This window comes from Macaca nemestrina, chromosome 13 (genome assembly GCF_043159975.1).
Source record: "Macaca nemestrina isolate mMacNem1 chromosome 13, mMacNem.hap1, whole genome shotgun sequence".
NCBI lineage: Eukaryota > Metazoa > Chordata > Mammalia > Primates > Cercopithecidae > Macaca > Macaca nemestrina.
This window is the reverse complement of record NC_092137.1, coordinates 47,137,064-47,153,138: the sequence shown is the minus strand read 5'-3', so window position 1 is coordinate 47,153,138 and position 16,075 is coordinate 47,137,064. Positions and strand designations below refer to the sequence as shown.

General features: G+C 51.8%; 1 protein-coding gene across 5 annotated transcripts in view; it reads right to left on the bottom strand.

Moving 5' to 3' along the window:
* Positions 1-16,075, bottom strand: part of LOC105464975 (tetratricopeptide repeat domain 7A) — a 157,075-nt gene that overhangs the window by 71,364 nt on the left and 69,636 nt on the right. For all 5 annotated transcript variants that reach the window (XM_071076660.1, XM_011713147.3, XM_011713149.3 and 2 more), the window contains exons 6-8: positions 10,784-10,862; positions 9,799-9,956; positions 9,154-9,217 (exon numbers count right to left, since the gene is read on the bottom strand). In XM_071076660.1, coding sequence (XP_070932761.1) covers positions 9,154-9,217; positions 9,799-9,956; positions 10,784-10,862 — 301 coding nt within the window. The remainder of the gene's footprint in view (positions 1-9,153; positions 9,218-9,798; positions 9,957-10,783; positions 10,863-16,075) is intronic.

Sequence of the window (16,075 nt, the reverse complement as noted above, 5' to 3'; positions counted from 1 at the left end):
GTGCAGGGCTGGAGTGTGTCCTCCTAGAGGCCTCCGGAAGCCAAAACACCTCCAAGACCCAAGGAGGTGACTCACTCTGGGGGACAGCTTGGTCACTGAGAGACTGGTGGTCAGGGGTTCTGATGGCTGCCCCGTTGCCACAGTTGGTGAGTGCTGCCCATGCCCCCATGGACTCAGATGGCCCAGGAGAGGGTGCCGGGATGCCCGGAAATCCCGGCAAGGCTGAGTTCTGGAGTCAGCCTGCGGAACAGGAGCCACTCAGGAGCTCCAAAGGGTTGAAGGAGAGGAGTGGAGAAAGAAGGTGCCAAGAAATCCCCCTCCTTCCCAGTGAAGTCCGCCCACACAGCCACCAACAGGAAGAGAGAAGAAATTCTAGGGAGAGGGTTGGCAGGAGCTAGTCCCCTGAGCCAACTAGGAATACAGCCCTTGTTCTATCCCTGGCAATGTACCGCCCCACTTTGCCACCTCCAGTAGCTCCCCAGCTCTGGCCATCCCGGGTGGGGACCCACAGGGGCGGCCTCCACCAGGCAGGAGTGGCTCGGGAGTGAGAGGATGGGGCACAGAGGCTCTGTCTGTGGGGAGAACAGGAAGGAGCAGCAGTACAGAATGCACATCCCCGAGTGGAAGCTGACCTGGAATTCTGGTGGGAGTGAGAGGTTCTGATGGGAGGGAGTGGGGACAGGCAGTCTGCAGGGGTGGGAAGCAGCCTGGCTGGACACATGCAGGGTCTGGGGACCCGCCTGCCTGCCCGTGCAGACCCGTCTTGTTCAGGGGATAGTGGGCTGCGAGCCATCACTATGGCCATCGGGATAAAGTCTAAACTCCTTTCTGGGGCTGCCTAACTGGCCAGCTTCTCTCCAGTGACATGGAACCCCTTGCTGGTCCCTATAGTCACCATGGCCCATCTTCGGTCATGCTGCAGTTCCCTCTGTCAACCTGGACACCTTCTAGCTCCTCAAAACTCCATTCAGGACCACCTTCTTACAGCACCATCCCTGACTCATCTCACCAGGAGAGGTCAGGCCTCTCCTGTCCTTCCCCCACCCGGCCCATACCGCAGCCCATATGCCCCCATCTGGTTCACCAGTTCTTGCTCACGGCTAGACTCCTGGCCCCAGGCACAGCCGCACACACAGAACTTGACTCAACCTGCCTTCGCAGGGTGTGACACTCAGGAGAGAAAGATTCTGGGCCTGGAGTGGAAACCTCCCCCTGTCCACCCTAGACCTTGACCTTTAAGAGAACAGTGTCTGAATTTGTGTCTGGCAGAGGGAGGGGTGAATTTTCAGAACTGGGCGTTAATTAGGTCAGAAGAATAGGAACAGAAGAGAGGATCAGTCTAGCAGCAGCGGCGGCAGCGGCAGCACAAATCCTCAGGCTGGTGATAGGCCCTCAATAGGCAGACAGCCAGGAAGGCTCCTTGGGGGTCCTACGGACTTGTGCGAACTGGGGCCTGTGCAAGAGAGGGCTGTGATTCCCCAGCCAGAAGTGGAAGTGGGCTGAGTGGTTACTATGGCTTTGGGGCAGGGCCAAAGTGAAATAGTCCTGGTGGTTGCTGGGCAGTGCCTGTGTGTGTAACCATGGCAACAGGGCGGGGTAGGGGGAAATGGGACAGAGAAAAGGCAGGCGTGGGGGCTGGTGGGTAAGCCACAGCAGAATAAAATTCATGTGCAGCTCAGGGGCCAGGGCCTCAGACACTATGGGAGCATCAGTGCCCTCCCAGCACCCCCAGCTGTCCTGTTCCCTCCTCCCTGGCTCATTGCCCTGAGGCCACATGGTGTACCGCCATGGTCTGGCAGTAGCTCTGACCTAGTCCCAGCTACATTCTTTCCCTTCCACCATTGAGGTGGCCTCAGACCTGCTTTCATTAGAACATCCTCTAGATCAAATGCAATAACAGATGTGAATGCACTTGTGACCTTTAAAGTAATACATGAACACTAAATCTTCTCACCGTCTCTTTCTCACTGTTCTTAGAATATGGCAGAATATTCTCCTCTGGTTTCTCCCTGCCTAGTGTGCACTGCCATAATCCCCACACCCACCCCAAGGCTGCCCAGTGCTGGGGATGCACTGCTCTGTTTAATCCATGCATTTAATCCCAGGATTTAAATCTAGCGCTTGTGTAGTTGTCCTGCTCCTAGCCTTTGTCCTGGCTGTTCTCCTAGGGTAGCCCCTCCTAGACTAAAGAATATTCACTGCAAGCCCTCTGGCAGGTCAGAAGAGGAGAAGCCAAAGAAACCACGCTAGTCCCCATACACCCATCACCCAACAGCTCAGCACTGCGAGCATAACACATTTCTGGTCTTTGACCAAGTATCCATGAAGCAAATACGGGACCTTAGGGAAAGGCCTCAGGCAGGCTGGCCCATGAGAAACCTAAGGCAAGGACTACTCTTGGTCAAATAGCTAGCCCTATGTGTGTGACACACATTACTTTTTTTTTTTTTTTTGAGACAGTCTTACTTTTGTTGCCTAGGCTGGAGTGCAGTGGCTCGGTCTTGGCTCACTGCAACCTCCGCCTCCCGGGTTCAAGCGATTTTCCTGCCTCAGCCTCCCGAGTAGTTGGGATTACAGGCACCCGCCACCATGCCTGGCTAATTTTTTTCTATTTCTAGTAGAGACAGGGCTTCACTATGTTGGCCAGGTTGGTCTTGAACTCCTGACCTCAAGTGATCTGCCCACCTCGGCCTCCCAAAGTGCTGGGATTACAGGCTTGAGCCACTGCTCCTGGCCCACATTACTCTTTTAGAAGCTGAATTGTCACATCCACCATCTCATCTGGCCTCACAGTAACCCCATGGTGGGGCAGGGATGAAATCACTGACTGCCCCCCACCCTCTGCAGATAAGGACACTGAGCCCCAGAAGGTGAACTACCTTGCGCAAGGTCCCAGGGAGCTGAGGCTGAACCACCCCCCGTTCCCTCAGTCGGCCAGTTTGGGACCGCTGCGGCTTGCCTGAGCTCTAGACGCCTGGGGCTCCTCTGCCAGCTTTTTCCAACCTAGTAAGATACAAGACCAGTCCTGATCCTTTGGTGGCTGTAGCACCACAGGCAGCACTAACCTCTCCTTCTGCCCAGCCCTGTTTCTCCTCTCTAACTCTGGTCATAAACAGGGCTCCAGTCTAAGAGAAGGAAAGGGAACTACCATGTGGAGCACGCTCTGTACCTCTGTACGGCATCTCAAAACGCTCACAACAATCTTCTGTGTACTCTCAGCCTACTCTACAGGTGGGAAGACTTTACAGATAGGAGGCCAGGTAAGCTTTCCAATGCACACGAGACAGGGGGTTGGGACCTAAATTACAGCCTAGACATTCTGACTTCACTTCTGGCTCCTTCCCTGCCTCCAGGTACCTCCGAGGAAGTGTCCAATAGCCTCATCCATGCCGTGAGAGACCCTGGGCTGGCTCTGCTTATAAAAGAACTGAAGCAAAACACAAGGTCAGGCTTCCCCCATCAGGCCCTGGGTGCTGCTTCTCTGCAAAGAACATGCTCCTTGGGCAACAAGTCCAAGCAAGGCCCTGATCAACCCCATTCTCAAAAACAGGCTCTCCATTGGCCAAGGGACAAGGCTCAGGGCCTGCTGCTGCCACCCCTACCCTCTGCAAAATTACCCCGGAAACAAGTCTCCTGGCAGCATCTGTACCCAGCACCCGCCCTTTCCCTGGAGGACACTGTCATGCTCCCCCTGTACTGTCGTCCCCATCAGCAGACATAATTACCACTGGCTCTTGAGCTGCCAGTCCACAGAGCCAAGAAATAACATGCTCTGTGACATGTCCCATCCACCCAGCGACCCAGGCCAGGCCCATGCCAGCCTCCAAGCTCCTGCTGCATCAGGCTCCTGCAGCAGAAAAAACAGCTCTTTCCGCCAGTTAGAGAGAGGCTCTCCCACCTCCACTGAACCAAGGGCTCTAAGCTGGCAGTGTTATCAAACCCTTCACCGCTTCAGCCTTTAGCAGAGCAGGGCCTTGTGTTGGAGCAAACCAGATCCCAAAAGCTGAAACAATCTGTGCTCATCTGCTGAATCCCTGATGGAATCAAGCCCAGGAAGCACTTTTTGTTTTGTTTTGTTTTGTTTTGTTTTTTTAACTGAATGGCATCCTTAATCCAATTTATCTCCCAATCAGACCTGAACATAAATGTTTTCAAAAATGACTAAGTCAGGATCAAGTATTTATCAGGACAAAATGAGCACATATTGAAGAACCAAAATGTACCAGGCACCTTCATGTTCATTTTCTTATTTAATCCACCAAAGTCATACAAGAGAGACCTTATTAGCTCCATTTTACAGATGAGAAAACCGAGGCTCAGGGTGGTAAGAAGCTCACCCAGGCCACATAGATTGTGAATGGTAAATTCAAGATTCAAATAGCCAGATGCCCAGCATTGGGCATGGCACAAAGTCTGTTAATCTGCAGAGTCCCAGGACTCAGAGACTTACCTATCCACCCCACTCTCTCAACACCAGGGCTCTGTACCCTTTCCATTTCTAAGAGCAGCAACTTGTTCGCTAGCGAAAAGAAACAGGGATCCAAGGGTTCAGTTTACTTTAGCACATATTTTTATGTCCCAGATCAGTATTTTAGAAATAATAAAGATTCCTGTATCTCCTAGTTCCCCAACTGTTTCAGAAAATCAGGCTGGTTTGATACACAGTTCTTTCAAAAACAAGAATTTACATTTGAGGTTCAGCAGACTGGGATCATTCCTTCTGATTTGGGGACCAGGATTTCCTCCACATCCCTGGGAACAAACTGCAGTAGACGGGAGTCCATCTGGGACAGGAACTATGATTGAACAATTAATCATTGTCTTTACAATGCTGAGCATGGTCCTGCATGCTGTAGCTGCTCGAACAAGATTAGATGGATGGATGGTAGGTGGATGGATAGATGAGTAAATGAATGGATGGATACATGGTGGATGGATAGACAGATGAATGGTAGGTGGATGCAGGGTTGGTAGGTGGCTGGATGGATGAATGGGGGATGGATGGAATGATGGGTGGATGGATGAATGATAGGTGGATGAATAGGTGGATACATGAATGGTGGGTAGATGGATGGATGAAAGGGTGGTTGGATGAATGGGAGGTGGATGGATAAATGGATGAATGGGTAGGGGGATGCATGGTTGGTGGTGGGTGAGTAGATGGATGAATGAATGGGTGGATGGATGGATGGTGGATGAATGGATTAATGGGTGGATGGATGGATGGTGGATGAATGGATTAATAAGTGGATGAATGAATGGTGGGTAGGAGGATGGGTGGATGGAGAAATGATGGGAGGGTAGATGGCCAGAAGGATAAATGGGAAAGTGTGTAGATAATGGACATATGAATGAATCAATGATAAGTAGGTGGATTTTTAAATGCCATTTTGGCCCCAAAGACTCAAAACTAGGTCTAAAACACAAATCATCTTCAACCAGTTATATTTCATATCCTCCTTCCATTCCTGTGAAAGCATTAGTAAGGTTTCTATTTACCTCTGGAAAGACAAGGTCTCCCTCATTCATTCTGATCGCACATAGTCAGCTTGTAATAAAAACCATATCCAAGGTAGCAGCCCCATACCACACAGCCAATCCTCTGAGTTCCAAACCACAAAATAAGGAAGCCTGCAAACACTGCAAACACTGTTTCCTGCAGCAGCTGCTCTGGATGTCCTGGAGGTGGAAGCAATGATGATGATGCCTCCTGGGTTGGCTCTGCGGGAAAAGCTTTCACTGCAGCATAACACATTCTGCAGGTATTAGGAGAACCTAAATAGCAGCCAAGGCCAACAGCTGCTGTTCTAGAGGTTTCTCTCCAAGCCCATCATTTGCAGCCAAACCCAGACAATATCAAAGGGGGATGAGGAAAACCCTACAGGTGCATGGAGGCTTGGGGTTCAGCTGAGTGGTATCAGGGCAGGAGCTTGGGAAGCTGGTAGAGTGGAACCCATACCCTAGTCCTCTCACTGTTCAAGAATGAGACTGGAAGGAAGGAGAATTTAAAACAAAGGCAGGAGAAATGGCAGGTCTGGCCACTCGGAGAAACCATTCCCGGCCACAGAGGCCAGATCCAGCACCCGGGGAAAAGGTCACCGCAGACGAAACACTAAAGCTAAGCACATTGCCAACACTCTCCCCCAAATCCCTCAAGTTTCTGAATGTCTAACAGGCTGGGTGTAAGGGGAAACAAACCAGCCAGCCCCACAAGAGGCGCCTCCTCCCAGCCTCAGTGCAAACAGTGTCTGGGCAGTGCCTGTTTCCTGCGCCACAGGGAATCTCCCAGGACACCGCCTGGCCAGCCAACCCAGACTCACCCACCCTCTAACCCCTAGTCTCTGAGGCAGGCTGCCAGCCACACTGTCGTGCAAAAGGGAAAGAGCTGCTTGAAAGAGAACGCATACTCAGGAAAACCCACCTGGCTCCAAGCATGGGCCATGTTTCTGTGAAAGGCCATTCTCTGCTTGGAGGGTTTGGGAGTGGGTGGACAGCCTTAACTGAAAGGCATCTGAACTCTGTCCTGAGGACTTCGATCAAGCAGAGGCTACAGAAAATGACTTGGGAAGACAAAGCCCAGCCTCGCTCCCTACCAGGAGAAAAATTATGACCATCCTTACCCTGACAGGCTTGTCCCTTTTACAAAGCCCTCTGATCCCCAAAGTCACCTCCCTGGCCTTTTACACTTGAGAAGACCAGGGATCAGAGTAGTGGACAAGGGAAGCACCAGGATGGAAGTCCAGGAGCCCTGCATCCTGGGGCTTGGAAACTGCTGAGGGAGAAGGACATGTTTGAGTCATGGCTTCAAGGCTTATTGGTATACGACCTTGACCAACAGCCATACCTGTCCTGGACCTCACTTTCGTCATCTGTAAGATGGGAACATATAGTATTAGAGTGAACTTTTATGAAACTGTTGTTTTTGTAGGTCATAAACAATTGAAAATTAGGCAATTTCAATTAGGTGAACATAACGCTCACCTAATCAGCTTGGAACCTCCCTGGCTGAGAAAGGACCTAACAGATGACCCTGTTTTCAGCCTTTCACCACCTACCTGTAAACTGCACTGGAAGCCTCAGTACACAAAGGCTACAAAACAACCGGTGTTTAGGCTGGGTGCAGTGGCTCACGCCTGTAATCCCAGTACTTTGGGAGCTGAGGCGGGTGGATCACCTGAGGTCAAGAGATCGAGACCGGCCTGGTCAACATGGTGAAACCCCGTCTCTACTAAAAATATAAAAATCAGCCAGGCGTGGTGGCGAACACCTGTAATCTGAGCTACTCGGGAGGCTGAGACAGAAGAATCACTTGAACCTGGGAGGCAGAGGTTGTAGTGAGCCAGGATTGCGCCACTGCACTCCAGCCTAAACAATAGAGGGAGACTCTGTCTCAAAACAAAACAAAACCAAAAAAAACCCACAAAAAAACCCATGTTTCCAGACAGGTGATTCCAGTGCAGTCTCACTGGAGGGTGGATGTGGTAAAATGGCGGAGAGGGGATGGGAGTACTGGTCTGTACAGGATTCAGTCTGTGGTCAGAGTAAGGGCCCATTTTTAAAAGTAAAAAGCACACTGTTCTCCCATGAAAATCAGATGTGGCACACGGTGCCTCTTATCTCCACAGCTGCTAACCAGTGAGATGGCCCCTCCCCTGGGCAACCACTTACCCACCTCACAGGCAAACATTTTAGGACAACACCCTGGCCAGCTGGCACTCCCATCCAAATATCCACACCCTACACAGAAACTCTCAGATCCAACACGGACCAGCCCCAGCTGAGGCAGGATGCAATCCCTCTGTCCCACAGCCCAGTGCCTGCTCCCATTTGCTGGGAGGCCTGAGGCACCAGAGGTAATCTGATTACCAACGCTATCTAAGCAAGCCCTGGCATCGCAAGGTCCCAGACATCCAAGGGAACATTCATTTCTGGCTGTTCAGGGATCCTGCTCATGGGGTCTTGGTTTCTCAACCTCCACATCCATACACTGCTCTCAGATGCATTGTTTTTTAAAAAACCAATTTCTCAACCCGGTGGTTCCCAGCTCACCAGCTCTGATGGGCCCCTTGGTCGGAGGACTTGGACCTGACCGTGTAGATGACTTCTCTGTGCTTGGCTTCTGCTGCTCCTGTCCCACTCTTCCTGTGCCCTCTTTGGACAAGTCCAGTCCATCCTTCATCTTACCACCACCTCAACCACACAGCCACACTGCACTCTCCTTACGCTGAGCCTCCAAAGTGCTTAGCCCTGGGCAAACATTCCTTGGTACCATGGCCACCATATGTGCACATGCATGAGTGTGTGCGTGCATCCACATGGGTGCGTTTGCCTCATCTTCCTGCCTAGGACATGAGCAATGGGTCCTATAGAAAAGTCTAAACAGCCAACTTCACGTGTGCTTTGTCTAGCACAATTCGTCTTCTGCTCTGTGTTCTTTTCCCACAGCACTCATGCGTGGACACCCTGCATATTGTAGTTTTTGATTAATTATTTACTGCCTGCTTCTCTTCACTAGAATGTAAGCTCATGAGGGAAAGGACTTTTCTCCATTTGTTTGCTGCGGCATCTCTGGCATCTAGAGTAGGGCCTGGCACAAAGTAGATGCTCAATAAATAGCTGTTGCGTGAATAAATGAACTCCTTCCACGCTTACCTTTGTGAGTACTGTTATCTTACAGGGGAGAAAACGGAGGCTCAGAGAAAATAAGTGATGTGCCCCAGCTCTCAGCTAACACGCAGAACTGGAACCTGATTCCAGGCTTTCTGACTCCAAAGTGCACATTCCTTCCATTCCCTACCTGCCATGTTCTCGTATCTGTCACGGCACCCAGCACACAGCTATGTAACATTTTACTGTGACCTTGTTGATGATCATTTTTTTAATCCCAAAAGAGGTGGGTGTGGCTCCAGGCACTCAGTCTCTACTTGTTCGGCAGCAGAATGCAGGCCTCCAAATGAAGCCTTCTATAGCCAATCCCAAACCTAATGAGCAAGACTTGCCGTATGGGGGCCCAGGGCCAAGAAGCATCTACTTTAGGAGTATCCCTGGGCGACAGAGTTTGGGTAGGTCACGGATGGCCTGTACCTGGGCCCCACAGCCCTTCCCCACAGGGTCAGAGGGCCACAGGCCGCTGAAGGACATCCTGGAGCTTACCATGGACTCGCTGATGAGGAGGAGCAGGAGGGCTTCCTCGATGTTGTCCTTGGGACAGTAGAGGCTGAAAGACACAAATGACAGGCCTGGCTAGAGCACGCACCTCCCCAGACAGCACCACTGACCCACCATGCCAGCCTTCTGCCCTGGAGTCAGCACCAGCCCGGTAAGGTGACCCCTTCCTGCATAATTCATGGGCACCGGATACCATATGCCTCAGAGTTTTGGATCTGAAAGGCCGCGGTGGGCGGCGGCCGCTGGGCTGGAATAGTACGGACGCTCCTGGGGAGCAAACTTTCCTCCCAGCACCAGCACCGCAGGGAATGGCTGGGGCAACGAGCGACCCCACCTTCGAGGAACGGCACAAGTGAGAGAGGTGTATCAGACAGGACTACTGGGAAGACAGGTCACCTCCAAATGATTTCTTTGGCCTCCGAGTGCCTTATAGGATTATCTCCACAACCTGGACCCCAACACCTGCCTTCTCTAGCTGATCTGGCTCCTGCTGAGACTGAGGAGGCTGCCTGGCAGTGTGCTGAGTGGAGACTGGAGGAGAGCATGGGGCGAAGAGAAAGCCACCAGTGGGGACAGAACCCTGCGCGAGATGTGAGACTGGTGAGGTGCAGCAGGGCAGGCAGAACTTACTTGTCTCCTTCATAGAGGTGAGGTTTCCGCAGGGCCTGCGTGGCGAAAGAATTCTCCTCCTTGCCCATGAATTCGGGCAGAGGGTGGGACAGGGGGCTCCAGTAGCACTCCTCACTCAGGGAGTGCAGCAGGACCCCCGCCAGGTGCTTGGCCGCCATCTGGCAGAGAGGGAAGCACTCAGACCCAGACACAGTTGTCAGCTCTAGCCCAGCATGACCTAGAATGCCCTCTGCCCATCACCCAGCTAAATCTGCCCCCCTTGCAATGTGCGGCCCTTTGGGTAGGCCCCCCAACCCCACTCCCAAGGGAGCCCCCTTGCTCCTTCAGTCCCTCCAACACTGGGGCTCCCACCCCTCTGCTGGCCTCAGACGGCTCCTACCTCATCTTTTCTCTTCTCTCCTCTCCCAGACAAGAGGAGTATTTTCTCCCTCTCCTGACCCCTTGGAGCCCAGCCCCACTCTGAGTATTCAGCAGGCCCTTGCAGTGTTGGGAAGAGCATAATGCCACAGGCACAGCAGCTCTCTCTCCCAGGTGCCTTTCTGATTATTTGACTGAGAATTAGAGCATGAGAAGCAGCTGTGGCTCTGGTTTGGACGAACTAAGGCCTAGGAGGGCAGGCCTGTGTTGGGGCAGGCAAGCAGGGTCACTGTTATTTATTAGGATTGCAAACAAATCCCTAAAAGTTCACATAGCACCTTGCTAGTGGTGGTAGCAAGTTTGTCAACACAGTTTGCCCAGGGAAGGGCTGGCAGTAGATCTGAAATCTGATTTAACATCAGGGGCTATCTGCGGTGCTACAGGGAGAAGGAGGCTGCACATCCCTGGCTGCGTGGGAAAGGATGCTGAGATTGATTACCAACCTCTGCCATGAGCAGGCAGGAGACCTACTGCCACCCCTGCTTCAGAGGTTCCCTGCAAGGACTTCTGTTGTCTCCCACCAAAACTGACTCCTGAATAAGCCAGCACCGCCAGCACCCCACATTACCACTTTGAAGTTCTGAGTTGCTTTGGTCTCCACAGTCCGCAGCACCTCCCGGAGCTCTCTCATGCCCTTCACGATGTTCCTGGTGGGAGGACGGCAGAAGTAGAGTTGTTACCAACCTAGCTCACAAAGAAGGATGCTCTCAGCATACCAGCAGATCCCAGGAGGAGCTGCCTGCTAGAGTTTTATTTGAACACATTCGACAACTGGAGTGAAAAGTTAGAGTTGTAACACCAGGACTTTAGAGGCCCAGGACATCAACAAAAAGGAAGGAGGATCCCTTTTCCCCTAGTCCCTTCCCCTCTTTCCCCCCAGCAACTTGGGCTTCCAGTTTACCACCAAAGGGGTACCAAGATTGAGTATCTCAAACAAGGTGTGACCTTGGCCCAGGAGCCTTGGGCTGGTGACTTTCTGACCTGAGTCAGCCTCAAATTTTCCAGCTTCACTTGCTGTATCTGGTCAATGCTGGATTCCATCCTCCCCTCTCTGTCCCTACTACCATGACCCCAGGCTGGCCTGCCTCACCTTGAGCCTTGATGACCACACCAGCCAATCTCACCACTTCCAATCAGCCTTCTGTGCCTTGAAATAGTTTTAAAGCTTTTAAAAGTGTGAGCCATAGTGAGAAATACATCTCACATTGCAACCCAGTATCCACACATACTTCCCTGACATAAAACCGAAGTTTCTCGACACAATACCCATCTCTCCGATGTGCAATCAACACTGAGGTTTTCCATTTTCCTTCTCCCTCTACCCTCGTTTTGTAACATGCTGGCTGCAGCCCACTAAATAGATCTTGCATTCCCACTAACAGGTTGTGGCCTGCAATGTGAAAAACTGCTCCCACTGCGCCTTGGGGGTCTAGTGGATGCAGGAAGGTCACCTGGATTCTCTCAAATCCAGCCCTATAGTGGTCCCAGGGCTCACAGAATCCAGTCTAGGTCCTCAGCATAGCGTCTGAGGCTGTAGGGTCTGCCCCTCACCTTTCTCCCACCTCAGCCCCCAGCACTCGAGCAAGTCCTGTCTGAACGACCGCAATCCCCTATATCAAGTCTGGGCACTGGCTTCTTCCACTGCCTTACACAGCCTTTCCCCACTTCATCCTTCAAAAGCAAGTTCCAATGTCACCTCCTCCACGAAGCCTCCCCAGACCCCTCCCCATGTTGCCCTGACTGTTAATTCCTCTTGTGAAGCAAGTAAAACCTCTCAAGGTCATTTTCCACCTGCAGGTCTGACCACTGCACACTGTGGCCTCCTGAGGGCCAGGCACATCACTCCCACGTTCCTAAAGCTCTGCCCAGCAGCTCCTGCCACGTAGCACATGCTCAGGAAAGTGTGAGGGCTGCCCTGCTCATCCGCTCAGGGGGTTCCCTGGATCACACCACACGAGGGAAAGCAGAGGCTGCTGGACAGCGAATTTAGAAAAATTAAGATTACAGAGGGTGAACAGCCCAAACTGGCAGCCAGGAAAGTTACATAAGCCCCTGCTTCAATTTCATGCACAAAACAGGCTCCTGGGGGCTTTGGGGCCTGACAGCCATGAAAGGACACATTTGCAGATCAAATCCCTCACCTTCTGGAAAGCTCTGGCCTCAGGACATGCAAGCAAAAACCGTGCAAACTACCAACATTACCAACACAGACCCTTGTCTTCAGAGTTGAGAATGGAGACTCTTGGGGTAGGATCAGAGTTACGATGACCTTCCCTAGCCTGCCAAGTGCTCTGAAGACCTGGGAGTGGCAAGCAGGACAGGGAGCCTCAGCCTCCTTAGAGACCATCAAGTCTGGGTATGGTCTGTAAAATGAGGACTTCACTTAGCTCAGTGTCTCCCAGACTTCTGTAGACTGCATACCTCATTCACCATGTTTACTACTAGCTGTCTATCACCAGTACTATTATTTATGTCATACTTTTCCTTATATCTTTCTTCTTCTTTTAAGGTGAGTAGATAACTCACCTTCCCTTAATAATAACAGAAGTATTTTTTAAAAGTTAGTGTGCACATCACTTAAAACCACATTGTGTGTCACTAGAAGTACTCGTCCCACACTCCAAGAAATGATAATTTATTTTATGTATTTGCAGAGATGAGGTCTCGCTATGTTGCCCAGCCTGGTCTTGAACTCCTGGACTAAAGTGATCCTCCCACTTCAGCCTCCCAAAGTGCTGGGATTACAGGCATGAGCCACTACCACACCTGGACAGAAATGATAATTCAGACAAGAGGGCCTCAAAATGTGGTACTTGGACTAGTAGCATCCGTATCCCAGGGACTTGTTAGAAATGCAAATTCTGAGACCCCCCACCCAGACCTGCTGAATTAAGGACTCTGGGGTGGGCCAGGTGTGATGGCTCATGCCTATAATCCCAGCACTTTGGGAGGCTGAGGCTGGCAGATCAGTTGAGGTCAGTAGTTCAAGACAAGCCTGGCCAACATGGTAAAAACCCCATCTCTACTAAAACTACAAAAATTAGCTGGGTTGTGGTGGTGCCCGTGCCTGTAGTCCCAACCTCTGGGCCTATGGCCTGCTCCCCAGCTCTGGGTTATTTCCCGAGACAGAGGCCCCAGTGGAACCAAAGAAGCTTCCTGTGGGGGGCCCGGGCCTGTCCTTGGGCCTGGTTTATCTACCAGGAAGCCTGTTCTTCTGTCCTCTGTGGGGCTGGGGGCTGGCAGGAGGAAGGTGGTCGCAAAGCTGAAGGGTCCCATAGGCCAGGCCAGCTTAGGGGACAGCCCAGCACCAGCCACCAACAGAAGACAGGGAAAAGACAGACTGCAGTAAACTGAGTAAAAGGACAGACCTCATGAGCTCCCGGAAGAGAAAAGAACTGGCCGATTCTGGGATATGAGTCTAAGACAACCCTGGCAGCTGGGCCCAACAGCAGCAGGCTGAAGAGAGCTGGACTCCCGGGCTGCCTAGGGCCCTGTGGCCCAGAGGAGGCTGGCAGGTCCCGGGACCTGCTACCAAAAGGCCAAAGCCAAGAATGACTGTGGCCCCTTCTTCCCACTCCACCGCAAGGACTGTCCTCTCTCTGCATTGCCGAATGAGCTCAGCCTTTAGCCTTTACATCATCAACACTCTTGCACCAGCAGACTGGCATTACCTGGAAGCTTGGGAGAAACGCAGACTCCCCCCCAACACACACACACACACACACACACACACACACACACACACACACACTCTCAAGGAATCAGCACATCAGCATTGCATCTTATGCATTTTAGGATTCTGTATCTAAAAGTTGTGTCTTTTTATTACTTTCAAATCTGTAAGGGATTCTGGTATATAAGCTCCCAGGAATTCTTTAGCAAACCAAATAATCACCTTCAGGGATGTTTTGGGTAAATCCCAATTTTTATTGAATGCCCTTCAAGAAAAAAAAAAAAACAAAAAACAGAGATCCCAGTATCCAGGGCTGTACAGGGAGAGCTCCGGGGTCCCAGCTAACACTGACCTGGGAATGCCCCTCTGCCTCAGCTTACCCCTCTGAGAAATGAGAAGGCACACGACGGGGCTTCTCCAGGGCTCTGCAGATGGCCATGAGCCTGAGCAATCACGTCACAGCTCTGAAGCTGCCAGTGCCAGGTGGAGCTGGGGCTTTTCCGAGCCATTCCTGGCTGCCCTGCCAGAGGCCAGCTTGAAAGATCTCTTTGTTCTCGTCTCTCATGCTGACCTTTCTGAGCAAAGCTGCCCACTTTTAACAATATCCAAACAGGGCCTCAAACAAACCCTGGCCCAGAAACAGCCTGCGTGGGGAGAAGCCAGGAAGCCATTTATTCCAAGTCAAGGAAAGCCTGGTTGGCCAGTAACAGAGAGATGTGGGTGTGATGATGGGTCAAGGACACGGCTCACCTTAGGGGAGCCTCTAGGTGGGATGTTCAAGGGGCTGGCAAGCTCCCCAGGCCCCTAGGCGGCAGCAGGCAGTGCTGCACGTTTCACAGAGCCCTTCCTTTGCCTCACTCAGTCCGTGCAGCTTCCCATGAGGTTGGTGAGGGAGGTAGGCTTCATTATCCCAGTACCAGCACAACGTGTGGTGCATAGAAGGTGCTCAAGAAATGATCACTGAATAAATAAATCCCTAGGTTCCAACAGGAAAAAGAGAGCCTGGAAGATGCCTACCTTTCCAGGCCGTCACTTACGTAAAGGGAGAGGCAGGCTTATGGCAGGCACAAAGGGGTTCAGACTTTCTTTTCACCCTGAGACCTCTGAGAAAGACAACACTTGTCTCTTGACCCAGCACGGTTACATTTTCTTTTCCTGACCATGTGAACTCCAGAACTCCTGGGACTCAATTTGCCAAGTCTTTACAAAGTGCCAGCTGCCTACCAAGTGCCTGGTCATCAGCTCTGTTCACAATAGAGCTTGGCCAAGTGTTTTCCATACAGTAAGTGTTCAAAAAATATTTAGGGAAGACTGGGTTTGAGCTGAAACAGAGAATGAGAAACTACATGGAACTGATGGCTGAATGGAGCCTAAACAGATACTAGTGCATATGGCCCTGGCCAGATGTCCCCATTCCAGGGCCAGTACCGCTAACTGTGTATGAAAGGTTACCGGTCAAAGACCCAGAAGAGCATAGCCAGTTGGCAGATCCCAACAGCTGAACGGGTGAATCAGGGGACAAGGTCAGGTGAAGTTCAAATGGTCATCAAACTGTTCACTCCTGTTGCAGCCCCAAATCCTCTGTTTCAAACAGAGGATTCCTCTTCACTCCCAGCCCAGAATAGGGCTGTGACATTTCCCTCCTGTGGCACTGAGGATGTCGTCCAGGTGCCGGGCTCTTTCCTTTCTAGTGAGGTGGGGGATGGAAGTGGGGAAGGTTGAGGAGGTGGTGCTAAGAGTGGACAAAGGCTGTGCATTCAGAGAGGCTGGAATGGGCCTCAGAGGTTACCCTGGGCCCCAAAGCATGACACAGAGCACCAGGAGGCTCTCAGAACGGGATTCACTGTCGGGTGACCGTGGCCCCGGAACCCCAGATTTGTGACAACAGTCTGACTCCTGTCCTCCCCTAGCCCTGCAGATACCAGGTGGCTGCTAGAACAAGGCAAAATTACTGATGGAACCCCTCATGGGGGTCACGGCAAACAGCAGGCTGGGCTTTCTAAGGTGCCTTTGCTGCCTCTCCAACTTGGCATCCAGCTGGAAAGGTGGAGCGCGCGCACACACACACACACACACACACACACACACACACACACGGAAAGGGACAGTGCTTTCATACGCCTGAACAACCTGCCAAAGTCCTGGGGAACTCCCTTAGAAAACACATCCACTCCCTTCTCTATTGTT